At 35.9% G+C, this 18956-nt stretch overlaps 1 protein-coding gene across 1 annotated transcript in view; it reads left to right on the forward strand.

The window, feature by feature from the left end:
* The window catches only part of Ift57 (intraflagellar transport 57), a 63260-nt gene that overhangs the window by 11597 nt on the left and 32707 nt on the right, over nt 1-18956 (forward strand). The window contains exons 5-6 of the mRNA XM_047564636.1: nt 463-531; nt 14891-15013. Coding sequence (XP_047420592.1) covers nt 463-531; nt 14891-15013 — 192 coding nt within the window. The remainder of the gene's footprint in view (nt 1-462; nt 532-14890; nt 15014-18956) is intronic.

Consider the following 18956-nt stretch of genomic DNA (forward strand, 5'->3'; position numbering starts at 1 on the left):
AAAAATATACATCAGTGTGATTGGTCCCTGGAGCAAGTGAAACTATTTTGTGTCTATCATCCTTTCATTTCTGTCCTTTTCAATCATGTTTGTCAAAATTTCCATAAACTCCTTCCACTGTCTATTTCTGATATGCCACGGGGGGCTGTTTTTCCCTGATTTATGTTTATCCATAGTTCTGCAGCAAAGGCTCCTTCCTTCCCCTCACTTTTTTTTTTCTTTCTTCAGTGACTGCAAAAAAATCCTATTTAAATGGCACCATCAAAACTTCAAAGAACATATGAGCTGTTAATAATATTGTGCCCCACATTATACATGTTTATTAGACTTTTAAATATGCTTTACTGAGCTAGTCTTTATATTAAGTTTATTATAGCTTAGTATATAATGTATGTGAATGTTGGAAATATATTTTTTAATCATAATTTCTGTATAATTTTAAAATGTTTTTATTTTCCTAAGGAAGAGGAGACAGATAATGAAGAAAACTTTATTGATCTCAATGTTTTAAAGGCCCAGACCTATCGCTTGGTAAGTTTCATTGGATGCACACAGGACCAACAAGCAATCAGTATGTGTATTGTGCTGGAAATTTAAATGAGTAGGAAACATTTTAAGACACTATTTTGTGTGTCCTTTGAAAAGTGACTCTGGAAATGTTTTCCTATATATAAAATGTTACAATTATAGCAAATATAAAAACCCAGAGGGGCAAGAAAGAGAGCCTTCCATCTATATCATAGAAAATCAACACAGTATGTCCCAGGCAAACTGAAAGTAATTAATTTGTTCAAAGGCAATTTTTTATTTTGAAAGACATAAAGTGTTCTATTTCAAGTTATTTTATGTTAAAAATAGACAAGGATTGAATAATCTTAATCATAGTAAAATGCTTAAGTTGTAATTTTGAAATAAAATAGATTGTGGTATATGGGTAGATAGTCAGACATTGCTTTAAGACAGATTGGTTTTGCTCTATTTTTGCTCTTTCAAATGTACATGAAATCAGTCTATAAAAGATTATGAGCTCTTTCAAATGTACATGTGGGATTTTTGCATTTTTCTATGTGTATATTATATTTTAATAAAGTATATGCCTATGCACACTTGATGAACATATGTAATATATATTCTTATTTGTCCTTTAATTTTTCTTGTCTGAATTCTTAAAACAAGTTTGGTTCTAATCTTGGTTTCATATCACAAAAACTTTCTTGATCACACTACCTCAAGATGAACTCTTTATTTATTGTTTTCTTAGTATTGTTAATTTTCATTAGATAGTAATGATGGGAGTATGTGCTTGTGTATGTATCAGTGGCCGACCTTGATCTTGTGCTAACTTGCTGAGTATGTGATTTGAGATGGTACTTACAAAGATTCCAATCTTAGGCAAGTTTCCAAGCTTCTTGTGCCTCATCTTCTTCATCTATAAAATGAAATAAAAATATTACCCATTTCTAAGTTTTTTAAAGATTGAAAAAGGTATTCCATGTAAAGCATTATAATAATATCTGTCAAGTAGAAAATGTTCTGTGCATGTTGCAAAAATCAATAGCACATCTTTGCCCTATGTTTCCTCTCTCAAATAAGATTTGTAAATTTCTTAACAATGATAACCATCCTTTTTTATATTCCTCATAAAGTAAAACGCAAGGTACTAAAAAGTACTTCTTAAACAAATGAAGGTTTTCTTTATTGATCAATTGAAAATTAGAATACCGTTAACATTTAAATTCAAATAAATTCCAGTCATTGCAATCCCTTACTTTTGCATTTAAAACTCTAACCTAAGCTGACCTTGCAAGGTATTAGATAGATGTTATCTCCTTCTTAAAAGTATAAACATTAAAATTTGTGACCTTGGAACAGTTTAATCTATTAAAAAGCTAATAAATTATAGTACCTGAATTTAAACTGTTTGTCCAAACTCCAAGAGTTTGACAGGGTGCAGGTATGGTGATTCCTATCTTGAGTAAGTACATTATGGTGTTTCTGTTCATGTAGTGTGTGTGTTGAAGGTGATGACAAAGTGCTCCTAAAGTATGAGAAGAAAAAAGTAGAAATGTGTTGACTGTTATTCTCAGAAAAAAGCCTGTCATTCATATTAACTTGTTTATTGATGATAAAATAGATGTCTCTGAAGGCCTGGAATTCCCTGTGGACAGAGTAGTTTGGGTATTGGAAAGGACAACTTCTCCAAGTCCCTTTAATTCTGATTTCAATTTATCATCCCGTTTAAGCTATTTGGGAATGGATTTTCCTTCTACATTGCCTTTATAGATAATCTAAGTATTCAATCCTTTGGACAAAGATTACATAATACATATCCTTAAGAGTTAAAACTATGTATGGTTACATTTACACAAGTCTGAACACCAGGTGTTTGTGGATGGTCAACCATGAAGTACTAATGAGACAGAAAACCCTTTCATATTTTAAAAAATCTGGCAGGCTTATAATATTGCCCGCTAAAGCCATCTGCCTGAGACAGCTGTGTCTGACTCCAGCTTATGATGGCTCAGGCTGCTCTTTCCCCAAGACAGAATTGCTATATAGGTTAGTAACATAAATTTTAAGATTTTGTATTTCATGTAGCAGGTGGACTCACAGTGCAGAAGAAATATCATTTTAGTAAAATCCAACACAAAGAATTCTTTACTGGCACAATAATGATACGATCAAGGAAACTGATCTATTAAATGTGTGTGTGTGAGTGCAAACCAAGCAGTGTGTGAATTGTAGCAATCCATCCTTACATAGTTCTTTAAAGCCGTAGATGCTTCTATGGTCATTCACTATCCTCTCACCTGCTTTACTTAACAGACCTTGGCATTGCATTGCAATATGTTTATTCCTGATCTGGCTTATTGTGTCTCAACTGCTAGAATGCAAATTCCTCTAGGACAGGAGTTTTTTCACCTGTGTGTGGTGTATAGCAGTTACTCAGTGGCCAATAACATTGGATTAATGCATGCTTGTAGGCTATTTCATATTATTAATTTTATAGGCAAGGAATTATTTAATCTTCGTAGGGAAAAGAACTTTTCAATTCTTCTATGAACCTTGTGGGATATTCAGAAGTGTACATATACTTCTTCCTTTCAATATATAAAGTGAAGTCTAACCCCTGAAAAGTGTGCCCTTTAGTAGGAGTTGGGTATAGGCAAGCATTTTTTCTGAGATGTGTTATACTGAAGCAAGAGAAAAAAGGAAATGAAAAAGACATGTTGCAGTTGTTTTTTCTGGAAGCAGACACAGTTTAGGGTACAAAATATTTTTTAGAGATAGAACCTGTGAAAGGAATAGAAAGTCGGACTGGGCAGATGAAGAAGTCTAGCTATGATACAGGCCTGACAAAGACTTAGCCAACCTGACCAGAGGCTCTGGAGCAGATCTTGCCTGTTTGACTTAGTTCTTGGGGATAGGCTGCCCCGGGAGGGGCCTACTCCCAGTTGATGTGTTCCTAAAGGTGAGATTACACTAGGGAAGGGCCGTCTGCTGGCCCCATTCCCAACAGTTGCACAGCAAGTCCTTCCTCCAAAGAGGACTTGGCAACCTATATTCTTTAATACAACAATATAAAGCCTGTAGCTAATAATTTTAAGAACATGTAAAGAGATACTGCCTACCCATTGACTGAACTTTTAAAGGATTGCCTAACATCATGATACAGCAGTAGTGTTTTATGAGCTCTGAGAGAAGAAAAGGTTCCTCCTATTAATGATGAAAGCTTACAGTGATGAAATTGGTTTGTTCTGGAAGTTGGTACTTTTCAGAATATTCATCTACTTTGAGATTTTAAATATATATTTAACATATTTAATAGTTATATATAATAATCCATTTATATATCTAATATATAATTATATATTTAAACCATTATTGTTGGGTAATATTCCCCTATAATTTCCTTACCCTGATTATATTTTGTCAAACATAATACTTTTCAGGAAACAATTACAATGAATGAGCATTTTTGTCATTTTCCAAAATAACATCTGTAGGTTAATTAAAGTTTGAAATAATCTTTTATAAGAGAATGTTATGAATGGTTATTGGGCCTCAAGGCTAGTCCACAAAGTTCCAAATTCTTTAAATCCCTCTAATTCTTGAGTATTCTTGAAATCTGAAATTTAGCCAGAATCACTGAGCGTGACTAGGGGAAAGACCCTGGTGCTGAATTAAAGTTTTAGCAATTGGGCAGGACCAGTGATGGTTATAAGGATAGTAAGGAGGGTTGGGAGCAGGGAAGGGAGTTTCTGGTGGAAGGATGTTAGCAAAGTATGTTGGTCATTTCTAAGTCGAGTGTGTCAATTGGGGAAACTGCTCATTCCTGGTGACTGTGCTGCATGGAGTGGTCTTGGTAGCCCCCCTCTCCATTGTGAAACTCAACAGAATCACAGCAACAGTGTTCTGGCAGCATAATGCAGATGTCATTCTCCTCCCCCTGGAAGAAAAGATGAGAGGGGGCTGTGCACTCCCTAAATTCTATTTTTGAATGCCCATCACTTCATTTCAAAACATTTTTTTCAAACATGCCATAGATACTATTCTTCCTTGAGATGCTAAATTTGAGGTTTTAGAAACCAAATCCTGAGTTATACAGCATGAAACCAAGTTTCTCAAAAGGTTTAAACACAATTGGTTTTTAATTATTTAGCAAAAACTCATTGTACCAAGAATGAGAGACTTTTTAGCTTAAAAAGTAAAAACTGAAAGGAAGTAAAAGTATGGGCTTAGAATGAAAACGCCTGTTCATCTTTAGAGTGTCATCTAGGCAAGGCTGCAACATTGTAATCAAAGAAATAAGAAGATGGATCTGCTGGGGTTAATACCTTAAATTATTTAAATGTTCTTCATTTTACATATGACTTCCTTCTGGACAAAATGTCCTTCTCAATTATATTGCGGGGGCGCTGTTTTACAACATAGCCTGCCCCATAGATTACCAAGTCTGATTGAGGAAAATATTTTTTTCTTCTCCTTTCCTAAAACATTTGAGTGGTAGGCCTCCTATCTGTGTTGTGAGAGAAGTCTGTGGTTGGTATTTCACAGGAGAAATGATTAAAAGACCTCATGTTTGAGTGGTGGAACACATTATGACTGAGTGAACCACCCACATTGGTTTTACATCTGGAGGTGAGTAGGAAATGTGAGCTACAAGGAAAACACTCTGCTTCTCACTGCTCAGAGGCTCAAAGAGCAGAGCTTGCTGGATGTAAAAGGCAGGGTTCTGCTTGATCTTTAGTGTAGCTTTTCAACCCACACTTGAAATAAGAGATTCTTATTTCCATCTGGGCTTCATTATGGGTTTAGCAAGGAATTGGAAGCAAAGATTTTTCAAGGTCCCTTCCAGATACAAATCCAGACCTTCGAGGTAGATGCTATGACCAAAATAGAAGCCTTAGATAAAATCCTGATTATGTCACTAGCCACATGACCCAAGCAAGTTAATAAACCTCTCTGTGATTCTGCTTTCTTGTCCATAACATGGCACGATTCTTTCAAGGCTTGTTTTGAGATTAGTATCACGTAACTTATGAGTAGCACCTGGCATGGTGCTGGTATAGAGTATGCACCTGGTGCATTTCTTATTTTGTATAATTTTTCACCTTTCCTAGAGACAGAATTAGTTACCAACATTCTTATGTGCAGTAGGAGAATAGGAAAAGCCTTAATCCTTCAATACAAATAAGCCCTTAGATTGCCATGAGTATTTGAGTAAGAAGCTTACACACAGAATACAAGTTATCAAGAGAACTTGCATTTCAAAGTAAGGTATGAAGCCCTGGTGATGTCATGGTTTTATTTTCATAATCTGTCACATGGATTATCACTGAAGGCCCACTAGATTAAATTTTCTGTCATAAAAGTTCTCTCCTACAGAAATGACTCAGGGAATTTGAAGAAAAATAACAAAGATTTTTTTTTTCAGGTATCATTTCAGAACTGTCATTCTATAAATGGATAGGTTACATTTCCTGAATCAACATTAATAGCAGATATTTATTATATAATTCTGTGTGTTAGATGGGTACCCAAAATACATACATGTTTTTAGACTTCTATAACCCTATATTTTTTTAAATCTACTCACCCCAACACACCACCACCCATCACCCAGCCCTGGCAGTATTAGTGCTTTGAATATCTGACAGATTGATTTTCATCCAGGACATCTAGGTGGTCAAAAGATCTGTGGAGGCTGCCTTTGAAATATCTCTCATATTCATCCCTTCATCTATGGGCCAGGTTCTCATCATCGCCTTTCAGAACTCTTTTGTCCTCATCCTCCCTCACCCTTTACCAAGATATTTTTACCCTGCTGCTGTATCTGACTTACCAAAATGTGACACTTATCAGGCCATTCTGAATTTGATAATTTTTGAAGCTTTTCTTTGCCATTTACACAGATTACAAAACAATAAAATTTTGGTCAGGCTTTCAAGTCCTTAGTGCATGCATATGTAGATTTACAGAATACACACACACACACACACACACACACACACACAGAATGTAGTCTTCCTTTATAACCATCCTACTAATGTTACCTGGGAGAAGGAGAGATTACCTATGGGAACAAGATTCTGAGCTGGCTGTTAACATTGTCTGTTTGATCTTTGAACTGACTTTGATGGTGTGCCCCACTATTTGAGCCCAAGGTTATTTTATGAGATGGTTTAGACTATTATCTTCAATTCTTCCTTTGACAAATTTAGGATCAGTTTCATCTCACCAGTTTCTTCTTTTCCCTAAGACCAAATTTTACTCCATTAACTGACCTCAAAGTCTTCCTAATAGGCCATAAACTCTTTGCAGGCAGGGATTAAATCCTTTTATCTTTCCAAGCCAAGCATGGTACCTAGATTTTACCTTGAATGTCATAGGAGCTTAACAAATGGCTTATTGGTTAAATTAATTAATTATAAATGAGACTACTAGATAGCTTGTGCCTTATTGAACTTTTAATTGTCTCTTCAGCAACAGTATCTGGAAAATGCAATTTCCCAAGAGCTCTGCTTGATCTTAGTTAATATTGTCTCAGAGAGGGACTTTGTCAGGATGATATAAAATTTTGATTAAATGAAAGCAGCTGTTTATTTCTCTTACTAATAGCCCCATATAAAATATCATTTGTTAAATTGAGAAACAAATGAAAAGATTTTCTCAAAGTAGTATAACCAAGGCACAGTAGAGTTTTAAAATGATTTATACTTCATATATAGAACTTGCTCAGTTAATGCATACAGTTAAAAGATATTAAGAAATTTTGAGTGAGTAGCTGGGGTTGTAGCACCTGTCTAACATATGCACAAGCCCTGGGTTCAATCCCCAGTGCTGCCAAAAAGAAAAGACACTCTGAGGAAAGAGACTGTGTAATTTGAATAAGTTAGTGGTGTTGTAACAAACAATGTTATCTTTTTGCCCTTTCTTCATTTAGCAACTAGGACATTTCCCCACAGTATATTAAATATGGCTCACAACTGAGTAAAACCTTTTGAGCTTAAATCATTTTAGGGCATTGGCAAATAATTAGCTAGTAAGGGTAAATGAAACTTACTAATGGGCCCAGCACTGGGATATCCTAATGCAGTGTTTACTAACTTAAATTCTAAGTCTTATTCAAACAGGTCACTATAAACACATTTGCCTCTATGAAAATTAGGGAAACATGCCCTTTCTTGAGTAAAAATTTTTCAGTATATTATTCACAACTGGAACAGGCCTACATCAGACCTAACTAAAATAGGACTGTGGATAGTTATCCCTTCTGGCCTTGTTTAGTGATTCTGGACTTTATCCTCTTGTAAGGAGGGGAAGAAGAAAGAGGGGATGGGGTTGGACAGTTCTAGCTCTGGGATTTAATCAAAAACATCTAACTTCAATTCACATAAATGGTGGCTCTATAAATCAAACTTATTTTTAAACAGTGACCAGACCATTGACATTCTTTTAAGAATCAAGTGAAACTGCTGCTCAGAGGAAATGCCTTCTTGGTTTATTCAGCCTGGCTCTGCAGTCATTGGGATGTGGGGGCCCATAACCCTGGCAGGATCAAACCTTTGTACATACATGGCCCAAATGCCAGGGCTCACATATTCACACTTTACTGCCAGTGTACATGTCCTCACTACCACCACCCCAACTAGTCTCTACCCTGTTTGGTCTAGCAAATGGACTATGATCGCCCACCACCCGCGGGGACAATCACAACGCGTATGCTCTTCTTGACCACAGGAACCAAAAGAGCCATTTATTCCACAAGTCTCAGACTTATATTGAGAACATCAGCCTATCAGAGAGTAGACTACCAGGAAAGTCAGTCTATCAAGGAACAGTCTCCAGGCGGATACCAGGATCGCCTCATGTACAACAACCAACCAGAGTTACTTCCTAAAACTTGTATATGAGTGCAGCTATGTCTGGCAAGCTGCCAGGCGCCATCTTAGAGATCAGGCCATGGTGCAGGCTCTGGGGCCCTCAGAGCCCGCCCCTGACATCTCCCCCTTATTCTTTAAATAAAGAAAAGATGACTTGGGACCATGCCTGTCTTAGGTTGTCCATGGCAAATTACATCCTTACCCGTCCTTGGAATTCTGACCTCCAGGCATCAGAACCCTGTCTTAGGTTGGTATGCATTTCCACGGATCTTACCCGTCTTTGACTACTGGTCCAGCATGCTTAGCCATACTTGGGGGGATGTGCCTGTCTCAATGGCTATCAAAGTCTGTACTATAGCCCATTGATGACATCGGGCATCTTGGCGAGCTCTGATTTGGCTGCGTGTAACATAGGCTATCCCTAAGCAGATAATAATCAGAACAGCTACTGTTCCAGCCCACTGTTTTGTCAATCCCAGGGCTTTAGATAACAAAGAGAACATCTCAGATACCGATGCAACTTGAGCCCTGGTGGCATTGACTCTGAGTATTTCAGCTCATAGCTGACTGGTTAAATTATCAAACGTAGATGACCAATTGTCAGTAAGGTAGACAGAGAGATTTTTAGATAACATAGCCGCAGAGCTAAGGTTATTATAAGCAATAGGGGTGACACACACTGCTCTTAAAGGATAAACACATCCCAGTCCCAAAAGTTCTTGCAAGATATCCACTTGTTCTTGTAGTAAGTCCATTCTTTGATTTACAAAGAGTATGCCTGCTGTTAGATGTTGGTTTAGGGTCTCTTTAGTCTGTAAGGCTGCAGCTGTATTTTCAGCCAAGTGATTGTTGTTGCTGTCTGTATGGTTGTGTCAATGCTGCTTCTGCAGAGGCTGCAATGGCAGTGATCACAGCTGCTGTGATGCCAAAATCTCTTCTGTTTCTTGATAATAGCACTGGCAATTCCACATCTGTAACAGAGACTGGGACTGGTAGGAAGGTAGGAACACACATTAAGACTGCCAGCAGGAACCTAGAAGCATTCCAACAATGAGAGAGATAGCACAAATCTGAAGTACAATTGAGAGAAGCAGTTGCTTCGTTAGTTAGCAGAAACATAAGAAGGGGAAAACATACAAACTGGGGTAGGTGGAAAGGTACATAATTGAACTGTTCCTCCTAAGAGACTAAAAAGAGGTTGTAAGTTAGTTCAAGGGGGGAAAGGCTACGAGCATCATGGTCATCAGGAGTATGTTCAGCATCTTCATTTTGTTGGTCTGAGTTACTTGTTGGTAGCATTGGCACTGGTCGAGTTAGTCACTCAGGAACCCAGATAGGCGATGTTTTATCCTGTGGAAACACACAAACCGAGCCGTGGCTCCAGTAAAGCACAGGGTCCGGGCCGTTCCATTGTCTTGTAAGAACATCCTTCCATTTTACCATCACTCTATCATGTTGTTTATGATTGCCATGTCTCTCAGCGGCACAGCGACCCTCATTATCCAGAGTTAAACATTTTTAAAATAAAGAGGCAAAGAGAAAGTTTTTCTTTATGGGACCTGAAGGTCTCCCCTATTCCCCCTTTTTGTTTATTTACAGACTTTCTTAGCACTTATTTAGACCCTCATGTATTTTATCACATAAGCTCTTTCTTACCCAGAAACATTTTGTTTTTCACTACATATATTTCCATATCTAGAACCTTTTATTTATTTATTTTTTCCTATCTGTTGACCTCTTTGTTTACATTCTGAAACAACTCTTATGAAATTTCTGAATTTAGATAAATTACTCTATTTTAATAAGATTAAATATTTTGTTATTTGTGGTACTCTAATTGAAACACAGTTGAAACTTTTAGAACCCTTTGTGTATAGAATTGTACCTGTTAGGACATAATTCTTAGTAACCTTGTTTTTAGTTTAGTGATGACACAAAACAATTTTCTGTACAAACACATTTGAGTAACCCCATGCATGTCAACTCTAATTCACTTATTTTCTTAAAAAAAAACCAAGATATTAGACAAGTTTCCTGAACAGTATTTGCCAGCTTTTTCTTGTTGGAGGAAAGTCCTAGAAAAATTGATGTTAAACATTTTATTAACATCAACATTTTATTAGTTTGACCACCTAGAGACTTGCAAGTTATTTTCAAGACATTTTACTTCTATTAGTTTACCCAATTTAAATCGAACCTTTTTAAATCACGTGAATTAAAAATATTTGAATCCATTTTTAAATTTTAATTTTAGGAGCACTCAGTTTTGATACGGGCAAAACATGACATCAGACAGCACAACATACACATAACACAAAATCAAAGGCCTTGAAACTTTTTAGGTGAATCTCCATTGCAATGTAACAGATGTTCAAAAACTGTAGTTGAATAAAAAACAAAATAGAACTTATCAAAAAAGTCATGAGCTCAAAAAATATGTAGAATTCAAAAAAACAAGAGTCCTGGAAAAATGAAGCGGCCGTTAAGTACTTTAGTAAAGCACCATAAAATTTCCTTTTGCTGGAGTTCAGGTAAGACTTTTTGCTCTTTTTTTCTTTTTTTCTTTTTTTTTTTTTGGGTTTGAGACCGGTCTCCTACTGAGCCTTCAGGCTTTCTCTATTTACATTTCAATGTAAGCCTTGACTGAGATTTGGATCTGAAAGTGGAGAAAATGTTCCAGCAGAAACTTGATGCCTACGGCATTTTAACCCTTAATCTTGGTTAGTAATCAATTCAGGTTTGGACGCAGAAAATTGTGAAACAATTATCTCCCAATACTTGTGGGGACTGGGGCTACTATATCATACTTATTACTAGGACATGCCACTGATGGTTGGGCTGGTTTGTTTACTATGTGGCAAGTTTCTGGAAGGAGATGCAATGGGAGGAGCCCGTGTTTCTTTAGGCGCCAGCTCTTTAGGGAGAAACTTGGAGCCCCCTTTGGGAGGTCCTGGAGAGAAGCAGGCCTTAAGGTCGGATAACGTAGCGCAGACTCCTAATGGGGGACCCTCCCCTAAACTGATTTCCCTCTTAAAGGTGTCCCAGGCTTTTTCCACCTGTGTATCAGACCACTCAAGGCTGCTACTCTTCAGCATGAGTCTAAGAGCTGAGAGCGCAGGGTCACCATGTGTGGTGTGTGTTTGCCCCATCTTTTCTTTAGTAGATCCTGTAATAGCAAGATTTTTTGTTTTACATAGTAAATCCTCTTCTTCATCTGAACTATCCTCACATCCAGTTTCATTTTCCTTGTCTCTCTCTGATGTTATTGACGCCCTTTCTGATGCTTTAGACCTTTCCTCTTTTATTTCCTCCAAAACCTCTTCCCCTTGTTTTATTGTCTCTCTGCATTTGGTATTACGAGTATCTAAACACCCTCTAACTAACATCCATATGGCCATGTTTCCCAGGGGTAATGTTTCTTCTACTTTTCTTAAGTCCTCTCCTAAATGTTCCCACTGTGGTATGTTTAACATCCCTTCTTCTAGAAACCATGGGGCAACTCCTTCTACTGTCTGTAAAAATGTTCTGGCTGTCTTAGTCTTTAATGGCGTCCCATTCGCCTTTAGCATTGCCCGCATGGGTTGCTCCATACGGAGTCTAGACATTTCTGATCCCATAATTTTCAAAATGATAACTGCAGTCATGGTCCGTGCACTGCTTTCACTTTAATACCTTAACTTTAATAAAGATCACTTTCTGCTTAGTCCAGGGTGTAGCCGCCTTTCACATGCTACTTTCACTTTAATACCTTCAATGTGGACCACTTTTCGCTTAGTCCTGAGTGTAGCCGCCTTTCACGTGCTTATCTAGTCCTTGAACCGCCTTTCACTTAGTTCACTGTTTTTGGACCGCTTTCCGCTTAGTCCACTGTTTTACTTTCCTTTTTGGACCGCTTTCCACTTAGTCCAGATAGTCGCGTACCGCGAACGTCAAGGCTGCCTTTCACTTGTTTATTTTTGACCTTTTATAACCAGTTCAACTTGTTAAACTTTTAGAATATCTTACCTTGTTTTCTTACTTATCCTTGTACAGTTTTCATTCCCCGGTTTCGGCACCACTTATGATCGCCCACCGCCCGCGGGGACAATCACAATGCGTACGCTCTTCTTGAGCACAGGAACCAAAAGAGAGCTTTATTCCACAAGTCTCAGACTTATATTGAGAACATCAGCCTATCAGAGAGTAGACTACCAGGAAAGTCAGCCTATCAAGGAACAGTGTCCAGGCAGTTACAAGAATCACCTCATATACAGCAACCAATCAGAGTTACTTCCTGAAACTTGTTTATGAGTATGGCTTATTCTGGCAAGCTGCCAGGCACCATCTTAGAGATCAGGCCAGGGTGCAGTTCTTGGGCCCTCAGAGCCCACCCCTGACAATGGACTAGTCAGATTTGCGACTCCTATAGCCCAGGACAGGTACCCGGGTATGCAAGTGAGAGTGTGCGCCTGACTTTTTCAACCATATGCATGTTATTGGTGCCAATGTGTACATGACAGAGAATTGTTTCCATTGCTTTAGATTTCAACAGGAAATCCTAGTATCTTTCTCCCTTCCTGCCATCACAATACTCTCACAGAACATCACATATCTATTTTGTGAATGCTGCAGCCCCCCACAGTCCCCCAAACTGGGGTGTTTTTTTGCTACCCTGGATTCAATTTATATAGATATATACAACATTCTATTAAGTACTCAAAATAATTCAGTGTTTCTATATTTAAATGAGCACTTTAAGGTCTAAAATAGAATCTTTTGTGCTTTTTCACTTAGATTTTCCATACTTTCTAAGATTAATGCCTACTTCTTTTATTCTTCAGAGTTTTCTAAATGGAATGTATAATTTGTGGTCTAAATTAATTCAGACCACAAATTATAAAATGTAGAAGCATATCATATTAGTTATCCATTCTCAAGTAGTGAGGTTAAAAACTACATTTCCTTGAATTTCTGAACAAAAAGTAATAAATGTTCCTTTTAAGACTGTGGGTCTATTCAAAGCTTTCTGATATGAACTGGGAGGTAGGAGAGACTGTCAGCAGTGCCCCAAGACTTAGAAGTGAGTTTAGAGTTACTAAAGACCTCAAGCTTACAACACACACACACACACACACACACACACGCACACACACACGCACACACACAATACAAATCCCAACATAAGGTAATCTACTTAGTTTTAGATTGAATTGAAAGACTAATCTAATCTAGCTCATTTAAAAATTGTCTTTTAGTGACATGAATTCACATTGAGAATGTGATTTCACTGTGATGTTTGCATAGTCTTTATTTTATGTTTGCACAGTCTTATTTTTGAATTTTGTATTAGGGAACATTTCAAACATAACACAATTAAAATTAAATAATCCTATGTACCATTGCCTGGTTATTAATATTTTGTCAATCATGTTTTCTTTGCTGCATAGTATTTAAATTTCAAACATCATGTCAATTCATTGATAAACTCAGTATTTATTTCTAACATCTAAGACCTCTGTTAACATAACCACAATTTCATATTAACCTACAAGATCAATAATTTTCTATTATCATTTAATACTCCCCTATATTCATATTTCCATACTTGCCTCAAATATATCACTTTACAGATTATTCATTCAAATTACAATTCATGTAAGGTTCATGCATTGTATTTGGTTGTTTATGTCACTTGGGTGTCTTTTTCTATATAAATATTTATATATTTTTCTGTAGATTTACTTATATTTTATCAAGGGAATTTAAAGGGAAAAATTGCTACCAAAATTATTGCCTTAGGCTTTATCTTTAAATCATTAATTTGTATATTCTCTCCATTTGTAAATCCATACATATTTAATGCTGAAATGGGAAAAGCTGGGGAAAATATTTTCCTTTTGTAATTCAAAAACAGTGAATGAATTCATTTTATTACTCAAGAGCAGAAACCAAATGTAGATATTTGTCCTCTATCCTGTTTGAGTTCAAATATGTCTATATTTAATCAAATTTTTAATTTACATTATACTTTGACCTAACCAAAATATCACTTTTATTGTGAATGCAAAATTTATAAATAATGAGCCCTTTGCTTCTGACATTTTAATGTTTTTTTTTTTATGTCTTCAAGTTTTTAGGTTTGTGTTTCTGTATAGTAAAATCAAACAGTACTTTTTTTTTTTTACCAAACATGTTTATTTTTCTACTGTTGCCAGTTAACATACCTAAATGACTTGTCCATTTGATAATATTTTCATTGAGTTCAATCTGATTTCTCAAAAACATTGTCTTATGAAATAGATGAATCATGTATTTGCTTCTTTTTAATACTTATTTTGCTATTCTACCAGGTTGGTGCATTATTTTCTTTCAACATGGGTAGGAGGACAGAAAGGAATTTCTATTGCCACTATAATTTTAACACTACCAGCCTCAATTTAAATTGCGCAGTGCTGCTAAAATGTCTGAGATTTTTACCATTCCTTTTTTAAACTCTCAATCTTGTGATATCTTTCCTTTCTTAGGACATGAACGAGTCTGCCAAACAAGAAGATATTTTGGAATCTACAACAGATGCTGCAGAATGGGGTCTAGAAGTTGAACGTGTACTACCACAACTGAAAGTCACGATTAGGACTGACAATAAGGTATCAAAGAGAAAACACATTTTATTCAAAAAAATTTTTGTAATGCAATTTCAGGGTGGGAGTACTCCAAATTATACAAGATGGAGAAGGGGGTAGTAGGATTTGGTTCCAACATTTTGTCATAATAGGTTATTTAACAATACAGTATGGTCCAAAAAGCAAAAAATAGATCTTTGAAAGAATGATTTGGAACACATCACTTTTCACTGGGGTGATGGGGGATAGTTTTTCAATACATTTCAATGTATTTTCTTGGAAATTAGGTGAATAGGAATTCTATGATTATACCAACTAATTAGAGTTAGAAGATGGTTTAGAACTTTACTGGATGGCAAAACCAAAGGTAACCTTGGGCATTGCCTTAGAAAATGAAAATCTATTCAGTTCATATGTTTAAAAGTTATTAATATATCAAGAAATCATATGTAGTAAACTTAGGGTTTAGGCCAAATGAGCTAGACACTGTACAAGTTTCTGTTTCTTTTTTTGTCTACAGTTTTATAAATAATGACTTCAGAACCAGTAAATAAGTAACTAGACAATATTATTCTCATTAGCAATATAATAATCTCTACAAAAGGGGCTAAAGAGACACTTAGGTAAAGAAGCTAAAGGAAGATTTTCCTCCTTGAAGATTGGATATAAACCCCTAGGATTATGCAACAAGGTTCTAGGAAAATTTATCACTTTGAAAAGTGTGTCCTGTATCTGCCCCCAAAGTAGAAGCCCTGCAAAGATTGCTGTTTTCAGCGTGTCTTAGAAGCTAATTCATTTTTAGAATATATCCTAGAGCAGGCAAGAAGTAACCTAGACTCCTATCACAGACTAAGAATAAGATGAGAACAAAAGAGTTCGTGCTAGACTGTGAATAGCTGTGGAATAAACTCTATCCAAGATAAGGGGACAAATCCTGCAGCCTGTTTGCCATATATTTACCCAGTCTTATGGAGAACAGCTATTATTTGACTCTATTTATTATGGTTTGAATCTGGAGTGTCCCCCAAAGCTTATGTACTGAAGGCTTAGTCCCTAATGCAGCAATGTTCAGAAATAGGGCTTTCCGGAAATGATCGCATCTTGAGGGCTCTAACCTCATCAGCAGATTAATCCACTTGATGACTTAATACCCTGTCTGGACTTCTGGTGGGTGGTAGAAACTATAGGCAGATGGAGCACAGTTGGAGCAAGTAGGTAATGGGGGTGTGCCCTTGGGGACTATATCCTATCCCTGGTCCCTTCTGCTGCGCTCTCTCTCTCTCTCCCTCCCTCCACCCCCTCCTCTCTCTGTCTCTCTCTCTCTCTCTCTCTCTGCTTTCTAGATGCCATGAGTTGAGTAGCTTTCTTTTGACATTTCTGACATGTCCTTCCACTTTCCACTCTGATGTTTCTGCCTTGGAGCCAGCCAACTATGGACTGAAACCTCTGAAACCATGAACTGAAATAAATCTTTCCTCCTCTAGGTTGTTTTTCTCAAGTATTTGTTATAGAAATGAAAAGCTGAGTAATACAATATTGGAGGTGAATTTTTTGTTTGCATATCTCTTGTTTGTAAATAAATATTAATAAGAATTTCTTCACTGATTATATCTCTGCTATAAGTCTTAATTTGTAAAAACTAAATGTGATTCTTTTTTGCAAAATGCAATTTCTAATTCTTTGGCTTTGTCAGAACAAATTCTCTTCATAAAATTAAAAATCACTATTATTGCGATTCTAGTTAGAGTAACATGTTAAAATAATTGTGTAGTTGGGAACTCTCAAATACAGTTTAATCCCAGAAGGAAGCAAGTCTAATTTGTTTGCTTTCAAGCTAAATAAACTCTTGAAGGCAAACATCTCATTTAGAACCTAATAGGGTTTGTTTGTTTGTTTTTTAGCAAAGTCATTGAATTTCACATAATAGAAATAATAAAGAAAGAATATAAATGTAATTGCTAACATACTGTTTTACAAAACTAAGTGTGGGTCTAATTCTATACTAAATGGTAATACAATAACCAAAATCCTGGGTTTGTGGAGAATCATGTTCTAATTTAGGGAAGAATTAGCTACTTAAAAGTTGGACCCTTATTCTCATGTCATTTTATCAGCCTTACTCTTACAAGGATATACTATGTCAAGTTATTTATACATAAAGTTTGTAGACAACATTCCAAATTATCAGATGTTCTTTTATTTTAAGTTCATTTTATAATATGTGAATATATTTTGAATTTAGGTTTTTATGGTAAAACATACTAACCTAAAGTCATACCTAATTGTTTTTTTCAGAATTCTTCTCTAGATCATTTGGTCTTTATGTCTAGTATTTCACAAATTCTTTTTCTCCAAGCCTTTCAGATATACCCAAGGGGAAACACAGATTTATGGTCAAGTCTTTATTCAACTGACTTAAGAAAAATAAAACTACACATTGTTTTGAGAAAATAGAGGCTAATTAATTGAGAAATGTTTCTCACTTCTCAGAAATAAAAATAATCTGGTCACATACGAGGTTTCTTCTCAGAAACTCATTATCTTCCTTCATCAGAAGGAGTTAGCTCCAATATCATGGTAAATTCCGTTCTTCCTCAACTTCTGACTCTGTCAAAACCACAAACTCTCCCTTAATTTTGGCCAACATACTAATAACCTTTCACTCAACACAGGCTATTTAGGAAATTTAGATATTTTCACTTTGTATTCAGTGGAGAAAAAAAAGAAACTATTTTGGGTTCAGTATGCTTTACTGGTCATCATTGGATTAATTTTTAAATAGCTTAAAGATAATGGGAAATAAGTACTAAAGAACCTCATTTTTTAAATCCGTTAGAAACTTCTTGAAAATGACCTTGCATTCATAGTAAATAAGTCCCAAATTTATTTGACACTGGGTCATATTTAGATTTTCATTTTATTCTCACAAGCTGTTGATTCTTTCTAGGCTTCCTGATTGAGAATTACAAAAGAAAAATCCTCTTTTGTTTTTACACATTATAATATATACTTTGATGAAATACTATCATAGAGCAATATTTTATTTGTGTACTCTCCATAATGTTGCAACCAGGTGGGTTTTTTTGCAAACTAACTTATCCCTGTTGTCTGGCACCACTTGTTACTATTGCCAATTTTCAAAGACAGCAAAGTAATTTTAATATTAGCTTAAACAAAACAGAATTAGGAAAATTAATATGTTGCCAAAAATACAAATATGCTGCACAACTGAAGATCATGGATTTTCTAAAATATGTCAATTGAAATGGATTGTATTCATAGTTCTGTTTTTAGCATTGCTTATAGTGATTACTCTAGGGTAGTTATATACCCAGATGCCAACTCGGATTTGCTTCTTGTTGGAATCATGTGTCTAGAGACACAGTCAGAATTTCTTAAAGACAGTCAATAATTTCAGTCAAATTCTAGGATATGCCACTGTAGTAATGCCTCAGTTATGACCAAATAGGTAAGACTCAGGAATTGATTCCTTAGTCTGAGTTCGCCTAAACCAGAGTAGACATGGGTGCTACCTAAAATCATTTGAGAGTTTTGTTGGTATGCTATGCCTACATTTTGTAATTTTTGTCCTATCTCCTCCTTACTTTTTTCCTCATTACTTCTTTCACCCTTTTCTCTTCTGTTGAATTTGTATCCTTCTCTTTTTTTATTGATCTTTATAAGACCTGACAGTAGTGCCCATAAGTGTTGCACAACTGCCCTGCTGGATTTAAATCTATATTAGAGTTTTAATACTCAGACTAGACTTAGATCTTTTACTAGTTAAGAATTTTCCTAATCTATGATTTTTTTTATTTTAATTTTTATGGTCTGCATGTTGATTCATTGTACACAAATGGGGTACAACTTTTAATTTCTATGGTTGTACACAATGTAGATTCACACCATTCATGTAATCATACATGTACATAGGGTTATAATGTTTGTCGCAGTCTACTATCTTTCC

Source organism: Sciurus carolinensis, chromosome 9 (genome assembly GCF_902686445.1).
Source record: "Sciurus carolinensis chromosome 9, mSciCar1.2, whole genome shotgun sequence".
Classification (NCBI taxonomy): domain Eukaryota; kingdom Metazoa; phylum Chordata; class Mammalia; order Rodentia; family Sciuridae; genus Sciurus; species Sciurus carolinensis.